Consider the following 15,000-nt stretch of genomic DNA (forward strand, 5'->3'; position numbering starts at 1 on the left):
CAGCCAGAGATACACTCCTAACACTGGACTAGGTGAACCAGAGAGTGAAGGAGAGAGACTGGGGGGTAAATGGAGCTGATATAATGGCTGTGAGGGAAAGGGGTAAATGCGGGAGAGAGAGAGACAGAGAGAGACAGAGAGAGACAGAGACAGACAGAGACAGACAGCGAGACAGAGAGAGACAGAGACAGCGAGATAGAGAGAGAGACAGAGAGAGAGAGAGAGAGAGACAGAGAGAGACAGAGACAGACAGCGAGAGAGACAGAGACAGCAAGATAGAGAGAGAGAGACAGAGAGAGAGAGAGACAGAGAAACAGAGAGAGACAGTGTCAAAGAGAGAGAGAGAGAGAGAGAGAGACAGAGATATGCAGAGAGGGGCAGAGACAGAGACAGAGTCACAAAGCTATCTGTGATGGCGCTCTAGGGGCCACCAGGGGAAACTTAATCAAAAAAAGGTTGGCAGCTCGGGGGGAGCAGAGGGGAGCAGAGGAGAGGGGGAGTAGAGGACAGAGAACAGGTGACAGGGTTCTCTCTCTCTTCACTTTCGTCTCCAGAACAAAGTCAAACCCTGAGAGTCATAATCCAACCGTCACTAGGAGCAACATGTGCTTTGCTCTGTCTGTCACCACGCCTTGGGGTTAACCCTTCACCTTCAGTAATCAGTGGGCTTCAATGAACATGCCGACATACACTTACAGTATGCATTCACACTAATTCTTGAGTTCCCTCAAATTCTCTCATTGTCAAGTTCACAGCTGCATCTTCTCAAGTGAAGTGGTCACAAGAGGAAAGGAACGCTGAGCGACACCAACTCTCATTCAACATTCTTTCCCAACAACTGTGTTTCACCGATCCCTCAGTGTCAGTGGACGTGCTGGGGAGTGTGCACTCTCCCGAGCCAAGGAAGGCGAGATAAAAGAGAGGGATAAATCAAATGTGTGTTGTGCACACCGACCGGACTCACCATTATCGCTGTCCGACTTGTTTTCGTGCTCTGTGTCGGTGAGGGTCAGGGCCGAGTTGGACCGGCTGGACAGGCACGAGTTCCGGCCGCCCGACTTCACCCCACGGCCCCACAGCCGCATGGCACGCTCCGGTGACATCACGCCCTCGTTCTCGGTGTCCACGTCGGAGCCGGCGCCGACCGTGTAGCCGCGGTGGGGGAGGCCCATCTCGGAGCAGAAGGCCAGGCCGCGGCGCGTGGACGGCTCGCAGATCCCCAGTTGTCTCAGGTTGAAGTTCTGCCCTGAGAGGAGAGGAAACGAGATAGAAGTCGTCAACACTAGAACCCTGAACATGTATACTGGTCAATAAATGCCTTCCAGAGGAAAAACTAGTGCCCCTTTACAAGACAATACAGGAAGTACAGGGTAGAATAAAGGGAGTTTTGAGAGAGGAGAGGAAACAAGATGGAGGATCTTAAAGACTCTTTCACCAAGAACAAGGTTGAGGACATCAATAGTTTCAATAAGAGAGGAGCTGGAGTCTTTTTTATTCTAAATGTCAAGTATTTCAGAGATATTTAAGAGAGCATTTACCAGGGAGAGCAATTCAGTGGCCTTTTACAGAAGAACACAGGGAGTACAGCTGATCTAACTTGAGACTGGCAGTAAAGCGAAAACACCTTGAATCCTGTCACTAACAGATCATCTGTCACATTAAAACCTCTTCCTGACCCTATCTCCTAGTGATGAGTGGGGAATCTATACAGTTACATATCGAGATAATATTTTTGACCATCATATCGTATCATTTTGACTATCACAATATTATTTTTACGCTAGCTGGCTGCACCTGCACCAAAATGTGTCTTCAGAAGTGATCAACGTGTGTTTTCTCCTGGCTCTCTCTCGTCTCTCTGCAGCAGACATATATAGTGAGCAATATGTTTGGAACATCAAATCACAATAAAATCACAGTATCGAATTGCAAAACATATGCTATCAGCACCTAAGTATAGTGATTATATTGTAACGTGAGGTCCCTGGCAATTCTCAGCCCTAATATTGTCCCAACCACCCAAAGGCCCCTCTGACCTCCAGCCCCCCGACCCTCAGATCCATCCTAGCACTGAGACAGACAGACAAACCCACTCCCTCCTTCCCAAGCCTTATTTGTACAGTATTTGACCAGTGGCAGATGGATAGATAGATGGCTATATAAACTGAACAAGAATATAAAAGCAACATGCAAAAATGTTAAAGATTTTACTGAGTTACAGTTCATATTACGGAAATCAGTCAATTGAAATAAAATCATTAGGTCATAATCTATGGATTTCACATGACTGGGAATACAGATATGCATCTGTTGGTGACAGATAACTTTTAAAACAGGGTAGGGGCGTGAATCAGAAAACCAGTCAGTATCTGGTGTGACCAGATTAAAGTTGACAAGGCTGTTTATGGTGGCCTGTGGAATGTTGTCCCACTCCTCTTCAATGGCTGTGCGAAGATGCTAGATATGGGTGGGAACTGGAACACGCTGTCGTACAAGTCGATCCAGAGCATCCCAAACATGCTCAATGGGTGACATGTCTGGTGAATATGCAGGCCATGGAAGAACTGGGACATTGTCAGCTTCCAGGAGTTGTGTACAGATCCTTGCAACATGGTGATGTGCATTATTATGCTGAAACATGGAGGTGATGGTGGTGGATGAATGGCACAACAATGGGCCTCAGAATCTCGTCACGGTATCTCTGTACATTTAAATTTCCATCAATAAAATGCAATTGTGTTCTTTGTCCATAGTTTATGCCTGCCCATACCATAACCCCACCATGGGGCACTCTGTTCACAACGTTGACATCAGCAAACCGCCAGCCCACACAACGCCACACAATGCCCAGTACAGTTGAAACTGGGATTCATCCATGAAGAGCACACTTCTCCAGCGTGCCAGTGGCCATTGAAGGGGAGCATTTGCCCACTGAATTCGGTCACGACGCCGAACTGCAGTCAGGTCAAGATGGAGAACAACGAACACGCAAGTGAACTTCCCTGAGACAGTTTCTGACAGTTTGTGCAGAAATTCTTCGGTTGTGCAAACCCACAGTTTCATCCGCTGTCCGGGAGGCTGGTCTCAGACAATCCTGCAGGTGAAGAAGCCAGATGTGGAGATCCTGGGCTGGCGTGTTTACACTGAGGTTGTGAGGCCGGTTAGACGTACTGTCAAATTCTCTAAAACGACGTTGGAGGCGGCTTATAGTAGAGAAATGAACATTAAATTATCTGGCAACAGCTCTGGTGGACGTTCATTCAGTCAGCATGCCAATTGCACACTCCATCAAAACTTGAGACATCATCTGTGGCATTGTGAGTGGCCTTTTGTTGTCCGCAGCACAAGGTGCACCTTGTAATGATCATATTGTTTAATCAGCTTCTTGATATGCCACACCTCTCAGGTGGATAGATTATCTTGGCAAATTAGAAATGCTCAGTAACATGGATGTGAACAAATCTGTGCACAAAATAAGCTTTTTGTTAAATGTATAGGATCGTTTACTCCAGCTTATGAAAATGGGATCAACACTTTACTTGTTGCGTTTATATTTTTGTTCTGTATAGATAGATACACTACATTACCAAATTTATGTGGACACCTGCTCGTCAAACATCTCATTCCAAAATCATGGGCATTAATATGGAGTTGATCCCTCCCTTTGCTGTAATAACAGCCTCCACTGTTCTGGGAAGGCTTTCCACTAGACGTTGGAACATTGCTGCGGTGACTTGCTTTCATTCAGCCACAAGACCATTAGTGAGGTCGGGTACAGATGTTGGGCGACTAGGCCCTGGCTCGCAGTCAGCGTTCCAATTCATCCCAAAGGTGTACAATGGAGTTTAGGTCTCTGTGCAGGCCAGTCAATTTCCTCCAACAACGATCTTGACAAACCATTTCTGGGGGGCCAGTTTGTCTATGGAGAATGCATGGCTGTGTGCACAATTTTATACACCTGACAGCATTTGGTTGAAATGGCCGAATCCACTAATTTGAAGGGGTGTCCACATACTTTTGTATAAATAGTGTAGATAGATAGATAGATAGATAGATAGATAGATAGATAGATAGATAGATAGATAGATAGATAGATAGATAGATAGATAGATAGATAGATAGATAGATAGATAGATAGATAGATAGATAGATAGTGTAACAATATGCGCTAAGAGTCGGGAAGCAAGTTCAGGGAGTGTTTTAGTAAAATAAACAGAACATAATAAAGAACAAGAAACACAAACAGCACACAGACACGGAACAGAAACTATGACGCCTGGGGAAGGAACCAAAGGGAGTGACATATATAGGGAAGGTAATCAAGGAGGGGATGGGGTCCAGGTGAGTGTCCTTATGCGCTGATGCGTGTAACGATGGTGACAGGTGTGCGCCATAACGAGCAGCCTCGTGACCTAGAGGCCGGAGAGGGAGCACACCTGACAGTACCCCCACCCCGGCGCGTTCAGCTCCAGCCGCAGGACGCCAACCATAGGGACGATCCCAGGGAACAGGAGCGGACCGGTCACCTCCGCTGCGGCGCAGAGACCTGACGAACCGCCTGAGGAGTGAGAGCCTGATGAACCGGCTGAGACCTCCCCGGTTGCCTCTGTCGAGGCACGGGAACCCATCGAACTCTCTGAGGCATGCGAATCCCAGGTAGCTCCAGTTCTGACACCCGGACCCGACATCACCTCCAACACAAAAACAAAACAACCTCCCTGATGCTTCCCTTTGGTGAGGCATCATTCTGTAACGATGGTGACAGGTGTGCGCCACAACAAGCAGCCTGGTAACCTAGAGGCCAGAAAGGGAGCACACATGACAGATATATAGACAGTTGGAAGAGAAGAGGGCTGTGTTCCAAGTGCACTATATTTTTTATATAACTAGGCAAGTCAGTTAAGAACAAATTCTTATTTACAATGACGGCCTAACCCCCCCCTAACCCGGACGACGCTGGGACAATTGTGTGCTGCCTTATGGGGCTCCGATCACGGCCGACTGTGATACAGCCCGGGATTGAACCAGGGTCTGTAGTGATGCCTCGAGCACTGCGATGCAGTGCCTTATACCGCTGCACAACTCGGGAGCTATATAGGAAATAGGGTGTAATACTTTTGACTAGGACCCATAGGGCTCTGGTCAAAAGTTGTGGACTATATAGGGAATAGGGTGCCATTTGGGACGCCACAGAGAAGAGAAGGGGGAGAGCTATCTCCCAGGTGCTAACAAAATAGAAGCTGACAGGTAAATGGGGCCTAGCTAGCATCTGGGGAGTCATTTGGACTGGAGGTGTTGAGTAATGAAAAGATCCTGCACGGGCTTGAAAAGAAAGAGAGAGAGAAAATACAAATAAATCCTGTACCAACTTTTTTTTTGTGATGGGGGTTAGTGGGGTGCAGTATCAACTGACCTGAAATCCCCAGTGAAAACACAGCTTCTGTAAACAGCGCTAGCTCCTAGGCGTGCAAAAAAGGGACTATCAGGTTTCATCTGACTCTCAGATAACTGCAGGGGCTTAACATTCTGTTACCCAGGGTCCCACGCTGGACTCCCAGGACCCCGACCGTTGTGTCTTACCACGACCAGGCCTGACTAGCTAACAATGTTAGCGGGTAGGATAGACGCAATGCATGTTTGGGATCGACTACATTGCAGTAGGATTACGCAGAATCACTCATCTACAAATCTTGCATCCCAAAAGTTAATTATTATATGATTAAGATGAGTGATTCTGCATCTCGCCTTGCTCAAGCAGATCCCCTGAAAACATGCTAGCAGTTAGCAGAACTCCCCATATTTTCAGCACCATAGGACCAACGACCTAATGGAAAACTCTCATTATCAAACGGAGGGAGACACCCTCAACTTTTATTTTATGGGGCCCCCTGAAGACTAAAATCACCAGTAATTCAGATCAAAACTAGTTTAATTTAGCAAATCTGTTCCTAAGCATTCCCACGAATAGAAAGGGCATATGGGATCGTGTCTCAATGTCATCAAGGTATGAAAGGATTGTTATTTCAAATCCAATCTCTTTTAGGGCTTAGTTGTCATCAATTTACAGTGTTCGACCAATTATGGTAATTATGTTCTGACCACACGACCATCCGCTCTGATAAAAATCTGCTAGTCTACCCCCTGCTCTAAAGACTGAAGTAGAGCATGACGAAACAACTAAAACGATACATACTTCAGTGAAACACGACTTGCTAAAGGCAATTTATACCGCGTTGGAGGAGCGAGCCAAACGCTAAAGAAATATCCAACGCAAAACAAAACATCCAAAGGGGAATCTATAGTCTCCTAATGCAAAACATATCATCCGAAGGGGAATCTATAGTCTCCTAATGCAAAACATATCATCCGAAGGGGAATCTGTAGTCTCCTAATGCAAAACATATCATCCGAAGGGGAATCTATAGTCTCCTAATGCAAAACATATCATCCGAAGGGGAATCTGTAGTCTCCTAATGCAAAACATATCATCCGAAGGGGAATCTATAGTCTCCTAATGCAAAACATATCATCGCTGAAACACAACTGAAACAACACATAGGCCTAATGCTGTAGCGCAAAATAGCACGCTATGATACAGTCCATGTTGCTTAGGCAGAGCAGAACGCATTCCGCAGCTCAAGCTGAACTCGTTAGCATAACAAAAACACGGTTCGAACCATGCTAACATAAAGGGCACTTCAGTGCTGGCCCACTGGGCACAAACTGATTGAATCAACGTGGTGGAATAGACGTTGAATTGACGTCTGTGCCCAGTGGGGAGTGCTAACAAACTGTATAACGCTAAAGCAAAACCCAACAACAAAGAGCACCTTGGAACGGCCCATTGGGCTAGCCACTGTTTCAGTGCAGGAGGGCACAACGCCAGGCCCACAAGGCCCAACGATAAATGCCCTATAAAAGCATTACTTGTGGGTTAATAATGTTGGCTGGCGCGTAGGAAACGGCAAACCATCAATGGAGGGCCTCTGGGTACACAGAAATCATCTACAACGCATGAAGCAAATACAAATACTGTCTGCAATTTATCAACTCGGAGAGACAGAGTGAGTGAGAAAGAAAGAAAGAAAGCTAAATAAATTCATGTTTGGCAGAGGTAGCTGTGTTAATGATTGGTCTCATATGTGGCTGCACTTTGGTTATATCTAATGCGGTAACATTATGCAGGCTGAAAGGAATTCAAGACCCACTAGTATTGTAGAAAACAATCCAGGCACAATTCATTTACATCACAAAAAAACACAAGTAACAAGGTACAGTAGTTTAACTAAGCAGTATAACATTAAATACAGTAGATTCGGGGCCACAGAAAAAATCAAATTACTGCTATCTCTATGGCAACCATTCGTTGAAACCCCCAAAATTAATCAGAGAATATTTGGCAAAATATTTTTCAATGAATTAACAGATAAAAATCCCAAGTGTAGCGTACAGAGACTTAGTAAGAGTGTCTTCCTCTTACTAAGGCAGACGGAATATGGTGTGTGTTTGTGTGCATGTGTGTTCTCGGGGAGGGGTAATGTGGTGCAGATGGGAGAGAAGATGGTGGCTGCTCTACTCTGTTATGTTGTCCTGGCAGATAGACTGGTAGCTAAGGCACTTCCAATCTGTTTGGTGATTTCATAAATATCTCAAGGCCTTGAAAGCGTAAAGTCCCTACTTCAAAGGCGACGCCGCCACCACAACAAGACAAACAGCAACAACAGCCGTCAACAACCGTATGAAGTCATCAGGGTGGAGTTAAGGAAGTGTTCCACATTAAGGCCTTTATGTCTAATTTATACAGAACTAATAATGAATCAAAACATACAACACATTACAAATAACCATAATAAAACAATAACATAATCATATTTGTGTTATGAATAATAACATGAATAAATATTATAGTTTTAGTATTGTTTTACAGATTTAAATATTTTCTCAACATGAAAAAAATAGACTGAATATGTCATAGAACAAAGTACTTAGAAATATCTGAGAGAAATTCCTACATTTGTTACAAATTGTACAAGACACAGTAACCATGGATCAAAATGAACTATTTCATTATCTGGGACCGCATATGCCAACACAACTACAGGCATAGAATTAGGAATTGAAATACTATATAATTGTATAGGATCTGTATGACTACAGCCAACAATACACTGTATAATTCATCTTAGGCCTATTAAACATTCTACTACAATTGAAGTGGCTTGCATTTTATGTTAGGGAATTTTAAAACATGATCCAATTAAAAATAGAGTCTGTGATACATAATTCATTTAGTTCCTTTTTTAACCAACGTTAATGATTTCCTGCAAAGCTAAACTCTTTTCTCTCGCTTAAAGACATTTATGTCACACCTACATTTAGATCTAGACTGCATTCCATTCTGTGGGTTTAGCTGCCGTGGTGATAGGAACGGGCTGGCTAAGAACATGCCTGACCATATATATACATAAAAATATATATATAAATACGCTCACGAAATTAGATATGATAATCACTGAATAGCAGCAGGAATAATATGTTTTACAAACATTTCACAGCATTTATATATAAAAAAAGAAAATATATAAATGCTGTGAAATGTTTGTAAAACATATTATTCCTGCTGCTATTCAGTGATTATCATATATCATTTCGTGACCGTATTTATATATATAAAAAACTATCACTAAATATGGTCACTAAACTATATATGATAATCACTGAATAGCAGCAGGAATAATATGTTTTACAAACATTTCACAGCATTTATATATTTTCTTTTTTTACATATAAATGCTGTGAAATGTTTGTAAAACATATTATTCCTGCTGCTATTCAGTGATTATCATATCTAATTTAGTGACCATATTTATAGATAGTTTTTGCTGCAATAATACGTTATTATATTACTTTTGAATCCTTATTAGATTAGTATATATTCACTCTGAGAACGTGTTCTTCCAGCTCAGACTAGTTAATACTCTTTCTGGGATAATGGAAAGTGTTTCAAGCCGTCCTACTTGTGCAGTTGTGAAAATGACTGTAATATAAACGTAATACCTGTATCTCAGTGAGAGGCTACTGTATTCCATAGGCCTGGGTAAAATGACTGTAATATAAACGTAATACCTGTATCTCAGTGAGAGGCTACTGTATTCCATAGGCCTGGGTAAAATGACCATAACAGTGACAACAACTATGCCTTCTTTCTTGTTAAAATATCGAAATATTCAAGGGTCCAAGATTCAAACAAATACATTTAATGGTCCAAGATTCAAACAAATACATTTAATGGTCCAAGATTCAGATAAATACATTTAATGGTCCAAGATTCAGACAAATACATTTAATGGTCGAAGATTCAGATAAATACATTCTTTATCTCATTTAGGGTAGAGTATTATTTAACTACATTTAGATTCAAATATTCAAATGTTGTTCTCAAGCTACATATAAGTCATCCTCATTGTGAATTGGTTCTGATTGCATGCCATGCCCCACGTGGTAGTAGAATCCAGAAGTTTCACAGCACGGTCAAATCATTGGTTGATCAAAAAAATGAAACATCTTCCAAATTCCCTCCGAGATCATTTGCATTATAAGAAGGATAGAATATTGACTGTTAAATCTGTGGATAAAATACCGTCTGGAGCAAATCTTTGATCTAGGAATAAGAGTGACTACAAAGGCTTGTTAATTACAGACATAACTAAGATAGTCACTGCAGTTCAATTAAAATTATATTAATTTTAAATGAACGCCAATTAGTGTGGCAATGAAAATGTACATGATAAGATAATTAAAGTCATTACCTTTTTTCACTCCAATATTTATGAATTGTTAATTGGAGTGGAGGAACAATCAATGAACTAGTAATGAACTTCAAAGTACTTTTGTTATGTTTCTGGAAAATATGGATGGACCTGGTAAAACGCTTTGCCTCCATCTTTCCACAAACCAGTTCATGTCACGAGTTCAAAACAGTTTCAGATCTATGCGCTCGCTGTGCGTTATAAAATCTAATAATTACAAAAATGCCTGTTTTTTAAAAATTTTATCACTGATGGGCAACAATTCGAATTATTCCAGCTTTAGTCCATTAAGTTTCACAAATGACTACTGTCCCACTATTATTTCTGAAGTGACCAAATCATTTAGGTCAACGTTTGAATGAATAGAATGGTCAAATAGGTTCAAAACCCAGAACTATTTCTATGGTGTCACCATATTAATATACCGAATAAACAAACGGTGCTAGCTATATTAGCTTAGCATAGTGTCACCAGTTACTGGGCGAGGAGACAGAAAGAGGTGCTTAGCCTTGAGGCTTTGAATAGTAGTTAAACATTAAGTTATTAAGTCTGTCGAGCGATGGCTGTGGCCCAACAAGTCAACAAGTCTGGTGACCGAGTGGCCCACTTAGGGGACTAGCTCAGCCAGCGAGAGGCAGAGAGGGTGTCGCTATAATAATTTGGGGGATGCTTATATTTGTTCTGTTACACAAAAGTGGGTCGCCATTGTACAGCGCCCCTGGAGCAATTAGACTTGCTCAAGGGCACAGCAAAAATGTAAATGTTTTACCTTGTCAGCACCTTATGTCGCAGTTGTAAATGAGAACTTGTTCTCAACTGGCCTACCTGGTTAAATAAAGGTGAAATAAAATAAAAGTGGCCCAACACGCTAACCTCGAAGCTACCTGCCGCCCCCATCTGTTTCATGTCTGTTAATATGGGGAGGATGCCATACATAGCCCCAGCCTACCCAGAATGTTACCCCTTTCCTTACCCCATCTACCTGTCAACACATTACCCCTGGAGCTCCTTATCAGCAAGACAAGCCCCAGTGTTCATGTTCAACACTAACCATGCAGCTATTATATACCATTTAGCAGAGACCTTTTAATCCGAAGCCACTTATAGTCATGCATGTATACATACATTTTTACACACGAGTGGAATGGAACCCACTATCCTGCCGTTGCAAGCGCTGTGCTCTACTACCAACTGAGCTACAGAGGACAAGCACCTAGTGAGACACCAACCAGAGAGGTAATGAGATTCTTTCTGTTTGGATTGAAACCGTAGCCAGAACATGTTTTCTTCATGACATAAGTGCACTGTAAATGTAATTACACCGCGTCCCTTAGCCACAGAAACTGATTCCTGATAGGGCTCGGTCGCGTCCTTGAACGCACTTTAAATCTGAAGTAGTCGGCCCTTATCCCTTATCTAAGGTAAACATTTGAGCCTCGGCCCAGCTCGGTGGCATAAATCAACATGGAGGGGGCCCACCTGAGGTAAACATATGTAAACAGAGACAGACTTCACCTCTTAGGGGCCAACCTAAGGAAGAGTTCAAGCAGGTACAGCTGACCGTGACTACAGAGTAAAATCTACGGACAGCTTGAAGTGGAATGACACAGGTCCTGGTACTCAATTTAATTTTACAGTCCCGGTGATCATATTTACATTTTACAGTCCTGGTGATCGTATTGACATTTACAGTCCTGGTGATCATATTTACATTTACAGTCCTGGTGATCATATTTACAGTCCTGGTGATCATATTGACATTTTACAGTCCTGGTGATCATATTTACATTTACAGTCCTGGTGATCATATTGACATTTGACAGTCCTGGTGATCATATTGACATTTGACAGTCCTGGTGATCATATTTACATTTACAGTCCTGGTGATCATATTTACATTTACAGTCCTGGTGATCATATTTACATTTACAGTCCTGGTGATCATATTTACATTTACAGTCCTGGTGATCATATTTTAGAGCCAATAGTCAAGGTGGTATAAAAAATGGAGGTGATGGATGATACTCTGTACCGGTAGGTACCAGGCCCACCTCAAGCACTGCCTACATGGTCAGCCACAGGGCAGCGCCCCTAGAGCATGCTAGGTGCCTTGCTCAAACGCACAACAGCAGGGGGATAACTAACTAGGCTAAATAGTACCTTGTCGGGTGTACTCGTCCTGTTCACGGTGCACCATCTCCTTCACTCTGCTGCTGTACAATAGTCTGGAGGAGTCCTGGTGGTCGAAGGCCTTGAGCGTCTCGCTGGAGCTGTACGACTTCTGGGTGGGTACCCTCGGTCCCGGGCCACCGCCGCCGCCGCTGCCGCACTCCTCGCTGTCGCCGGACGAGCCCGTGTAGCGCCGCTCCTTGTCGCGCCTGCTCTTGGTCAGCGAGCAGTAGGGCCTGCGTTCCTTCACGTCCATACTGCCAGCATGCTTCGCCGACCCCGGCGGATAGACACAAACACGGCACGGACCGGGACGCTGGAGGAAGATGGGTGGGAGGAGGTGGAGGAGGGAGTGTCCGCCCAACCCACTCCGCTTAGGCTCGGCTACCTGGAGAGAGGGAGGACAGGGAAAGAGAGAGGGAGGGGAAGAAAATGAAAGAAAAAGTGTGAGACACAGCGGTCAGATAGCGCTAAGCTGTGCACTTAATCTTCCCGGGATCCTGAAATCCTCCCCACCTTCTGGAGTGTTCAGCGGTGCGAGTGTGTGTGTGTGTGTCTCGGCAGGGTCTGAGTGCATTGGAGTGAGGAGAGGCAGGCAGGAAACAGCCTTTAGGAACTGAAGTAGGGAGGGCAGGGGTGAGAGGGGAGTGGGAGAGGGAGAAAAAAGCCGGGGAGGCGGGGAGAGGAGGGGGTGACTTAATTGATTACTCCCGTCCCCCTGATCTGGTATGTGTCTAGAGTTGCTGATAAGCACGACACATCCATTAGATAAAAATGCATGTGAGTGTGCATGTGTGTGTGTGCGTGTGTGTGCGTGTGTGTGCGTGTGTGTGCGCGTGTGTGTGTGTGCGTGTCTGTGCGTGTGTATCAAGGAGGAAGGGGAAAACATTTTCAATCTTTCATTAAGCCCTGCTGCCATCGAGAATTAATCAAATCTACTGACAACATCCTGAGAACAAAAAATAAAACAACATACTTGTGTGTGTGTCAGAGTAATAACCATTGCATGGAGTCCCCCCAGGGGTACTTTTCAAATATTTATTAGCCAAAAAACTTTCTCTCTGCTTCTAATTTTGCGTTCTGATCATTGCGGCCATTTTAATTTGGAAATGTTGGCTGGCCCTTTTCTGGAGGTCTCCCAGAGATTGTGCATGGCTGCTCTTTCTCAAACATATGTCTTTTTCCGACTTCATCCGTCTTTTCTTTTTGAAGTCAACAACATATTTCTTGATAAGGTTTTCCTGCGTCAGATTTCTAAACTCGTCCCAGATGATAGCAAAGCGAGGGAGGCAGTTGGGAGGTTTGGAAGGTAGATTCTCCCTAATGAAATGGGGAGAGATGCTTCTACGGCCCTATAACATCTGCGATGCCGAGAACACACAGAATCACGGAATCCAGACATGAAAACAGATTTCATGAATATTCAATAAATGTAATTGAACTTAGTAGGGAATCAACTAAATGTACTGAACATGTATTAATTTGCCCAAGTTTATCATAAGACATGAACAGAATGCATCAGTGATTTGTATTTCCTGGAACTTTCTGAAGAGGCAGGGAGAATTCCCCTGTCTGTGTATGTGACTCTTTGTATAGATTTCTCAATTAAATGTTAATTACAAAATAGCCTATGCTTACCAGGCAGAATGAGATCATGATTATTTGCATCAATCCAGTGGGTATTTGCTTTGCAAACTCTACCATCACATGTACTCTACAAAAATACTGCTAAACCACTGCTAGGTGCACACTGGAATTAAAGGGTAATTACACACAAAAATGTAAATTGAAAGAGTGGTATCCTGATGTGGTTTAAGCACTGTTGTGGATTTACAACATCCAATTTAGTTGTATTTTTATTTAAAAAGTGGGACTGTGAGTGCGTAAAAAACCAAAACAGGGTCAAATGGAAACCTGGAAAAACATAATGGAGAAAACAGAATTTGGGATAAAACGAACTCTAATCAGGCAAAACATAAAACAGATTTGATAGGGCTATGCTTCTGATCAGAAGAGGAGAATATCATCATTTCTCTGCCTTCTCTCTCTCCTCACTATCAGGCGGAAATTGAACCGATGACAAAGAGAGGCGTTATTTAAAGGGTTAAGGTATACCAGGCTGTCGCTCCTGGTTGAAGCGGTTCACAGCATCATCTTTCCCCCCACACAACTGTGTGTGTTATTGGGTCTTCCTACGCAGTGGATAGACAGAGTAGGGGGTGGCTTGGGTGACCTTTAGGGGGTTTCCCTGCCATGCCCTGGAGGCTGTCCCACCTCATGGTCATCTTCATTTTTATTTGTCTTTTAATTTGTATTTATTCCACACACCAAATACAAACATACACATACGAACAGCAACTTACCGGTACAGACAAATACACACAACGATGACTCAATTCTCATCTGCTCAGACCCAAATGCTCACACCCCATCCCTAGTGCCTTATTGTTGCCCTTAAATGGTATCAATTTGTTTTTCTCATTCGCCCATGTTATTTCAATATTTCAATCATCATTACATTTTTACATTGTATTAATAATGGCAGATTGATTGATTCCTAGGTTTTTCGTGGTCATCTTAAATAGATAAATAAGTCTGCTGCGGTGGCATATCAGCAGCCCCAACCACGACAAACTATCATTCATGAATACTAATAGATACAGTATGAGGAGAGGAAGAGAGAGGGAGAAACAGAGAGCGAGCGAGCGACTGAGGGAAAGACGGCTCCTCACACTGCTGGTTTATAGTTTTGTAAAAATGTACCGAGGCAGACAGGAGGGCAGAGTGACAACTGAGTGGGTGAATGAGTAACGGGGGGAGGGAGGGAGGGAGGGAGAGCAGGAGAGGTGTCTGGTCTGTGAGGAGTGCTTATGGGGGAATGAGACTTAGTGAGTGAATCAGATCAGCAGCACTGTGGTGATCTGTCAGGACCAGTCAGTTAGACAGACCAGGGCTGAAATTAGGATTATCATTTTGTCACCTACCAGCCACACTGGCAGGGCAGCTGCAGCTCTGATCCTCA

The 15,000-nt window shown here is 43.4% G+C and overlaps 1 protein-coding gene across 1 annotated transcript in view; it reads right to left on the reverse strand.

The window, feature by feature from the left end:
- LOC112231645 (teneurin-3-like) overlaps positions 1–15,000 on the reverse strand; it is a 408,088-nt gene that overhangs the window by 290,080 nt on the left and 103,008 nt on the right. The window contains 2 exon segments of the mRNA XM_042311766.1: positions 965–1,246; positions 11,970–12,366. Of these exon segments, the coding sequence (XP_042167700.1) occupies positions 965–1,246; positions 11,970–12,234 (547 nt within the window). The 5' untranslated portion in view covers positions 12,235–12,366.

Source organism: Oncorhynchus tshawytscha, linkage group LG34, assembly GCF_018296145.1.
Source record: "Oncorhynchus tshawytscha isolate Ot180627B linkage group LG34, Otsh_v2.0, whole genome shotgun sequence".
Taxonomy (NCBI): Eukaryota; Metazoa; Chordata; class Actinopteri; order Salmoniformes; family Salmonidae; genus Oncorhynchus; species Oncorhynchus tshawytscha.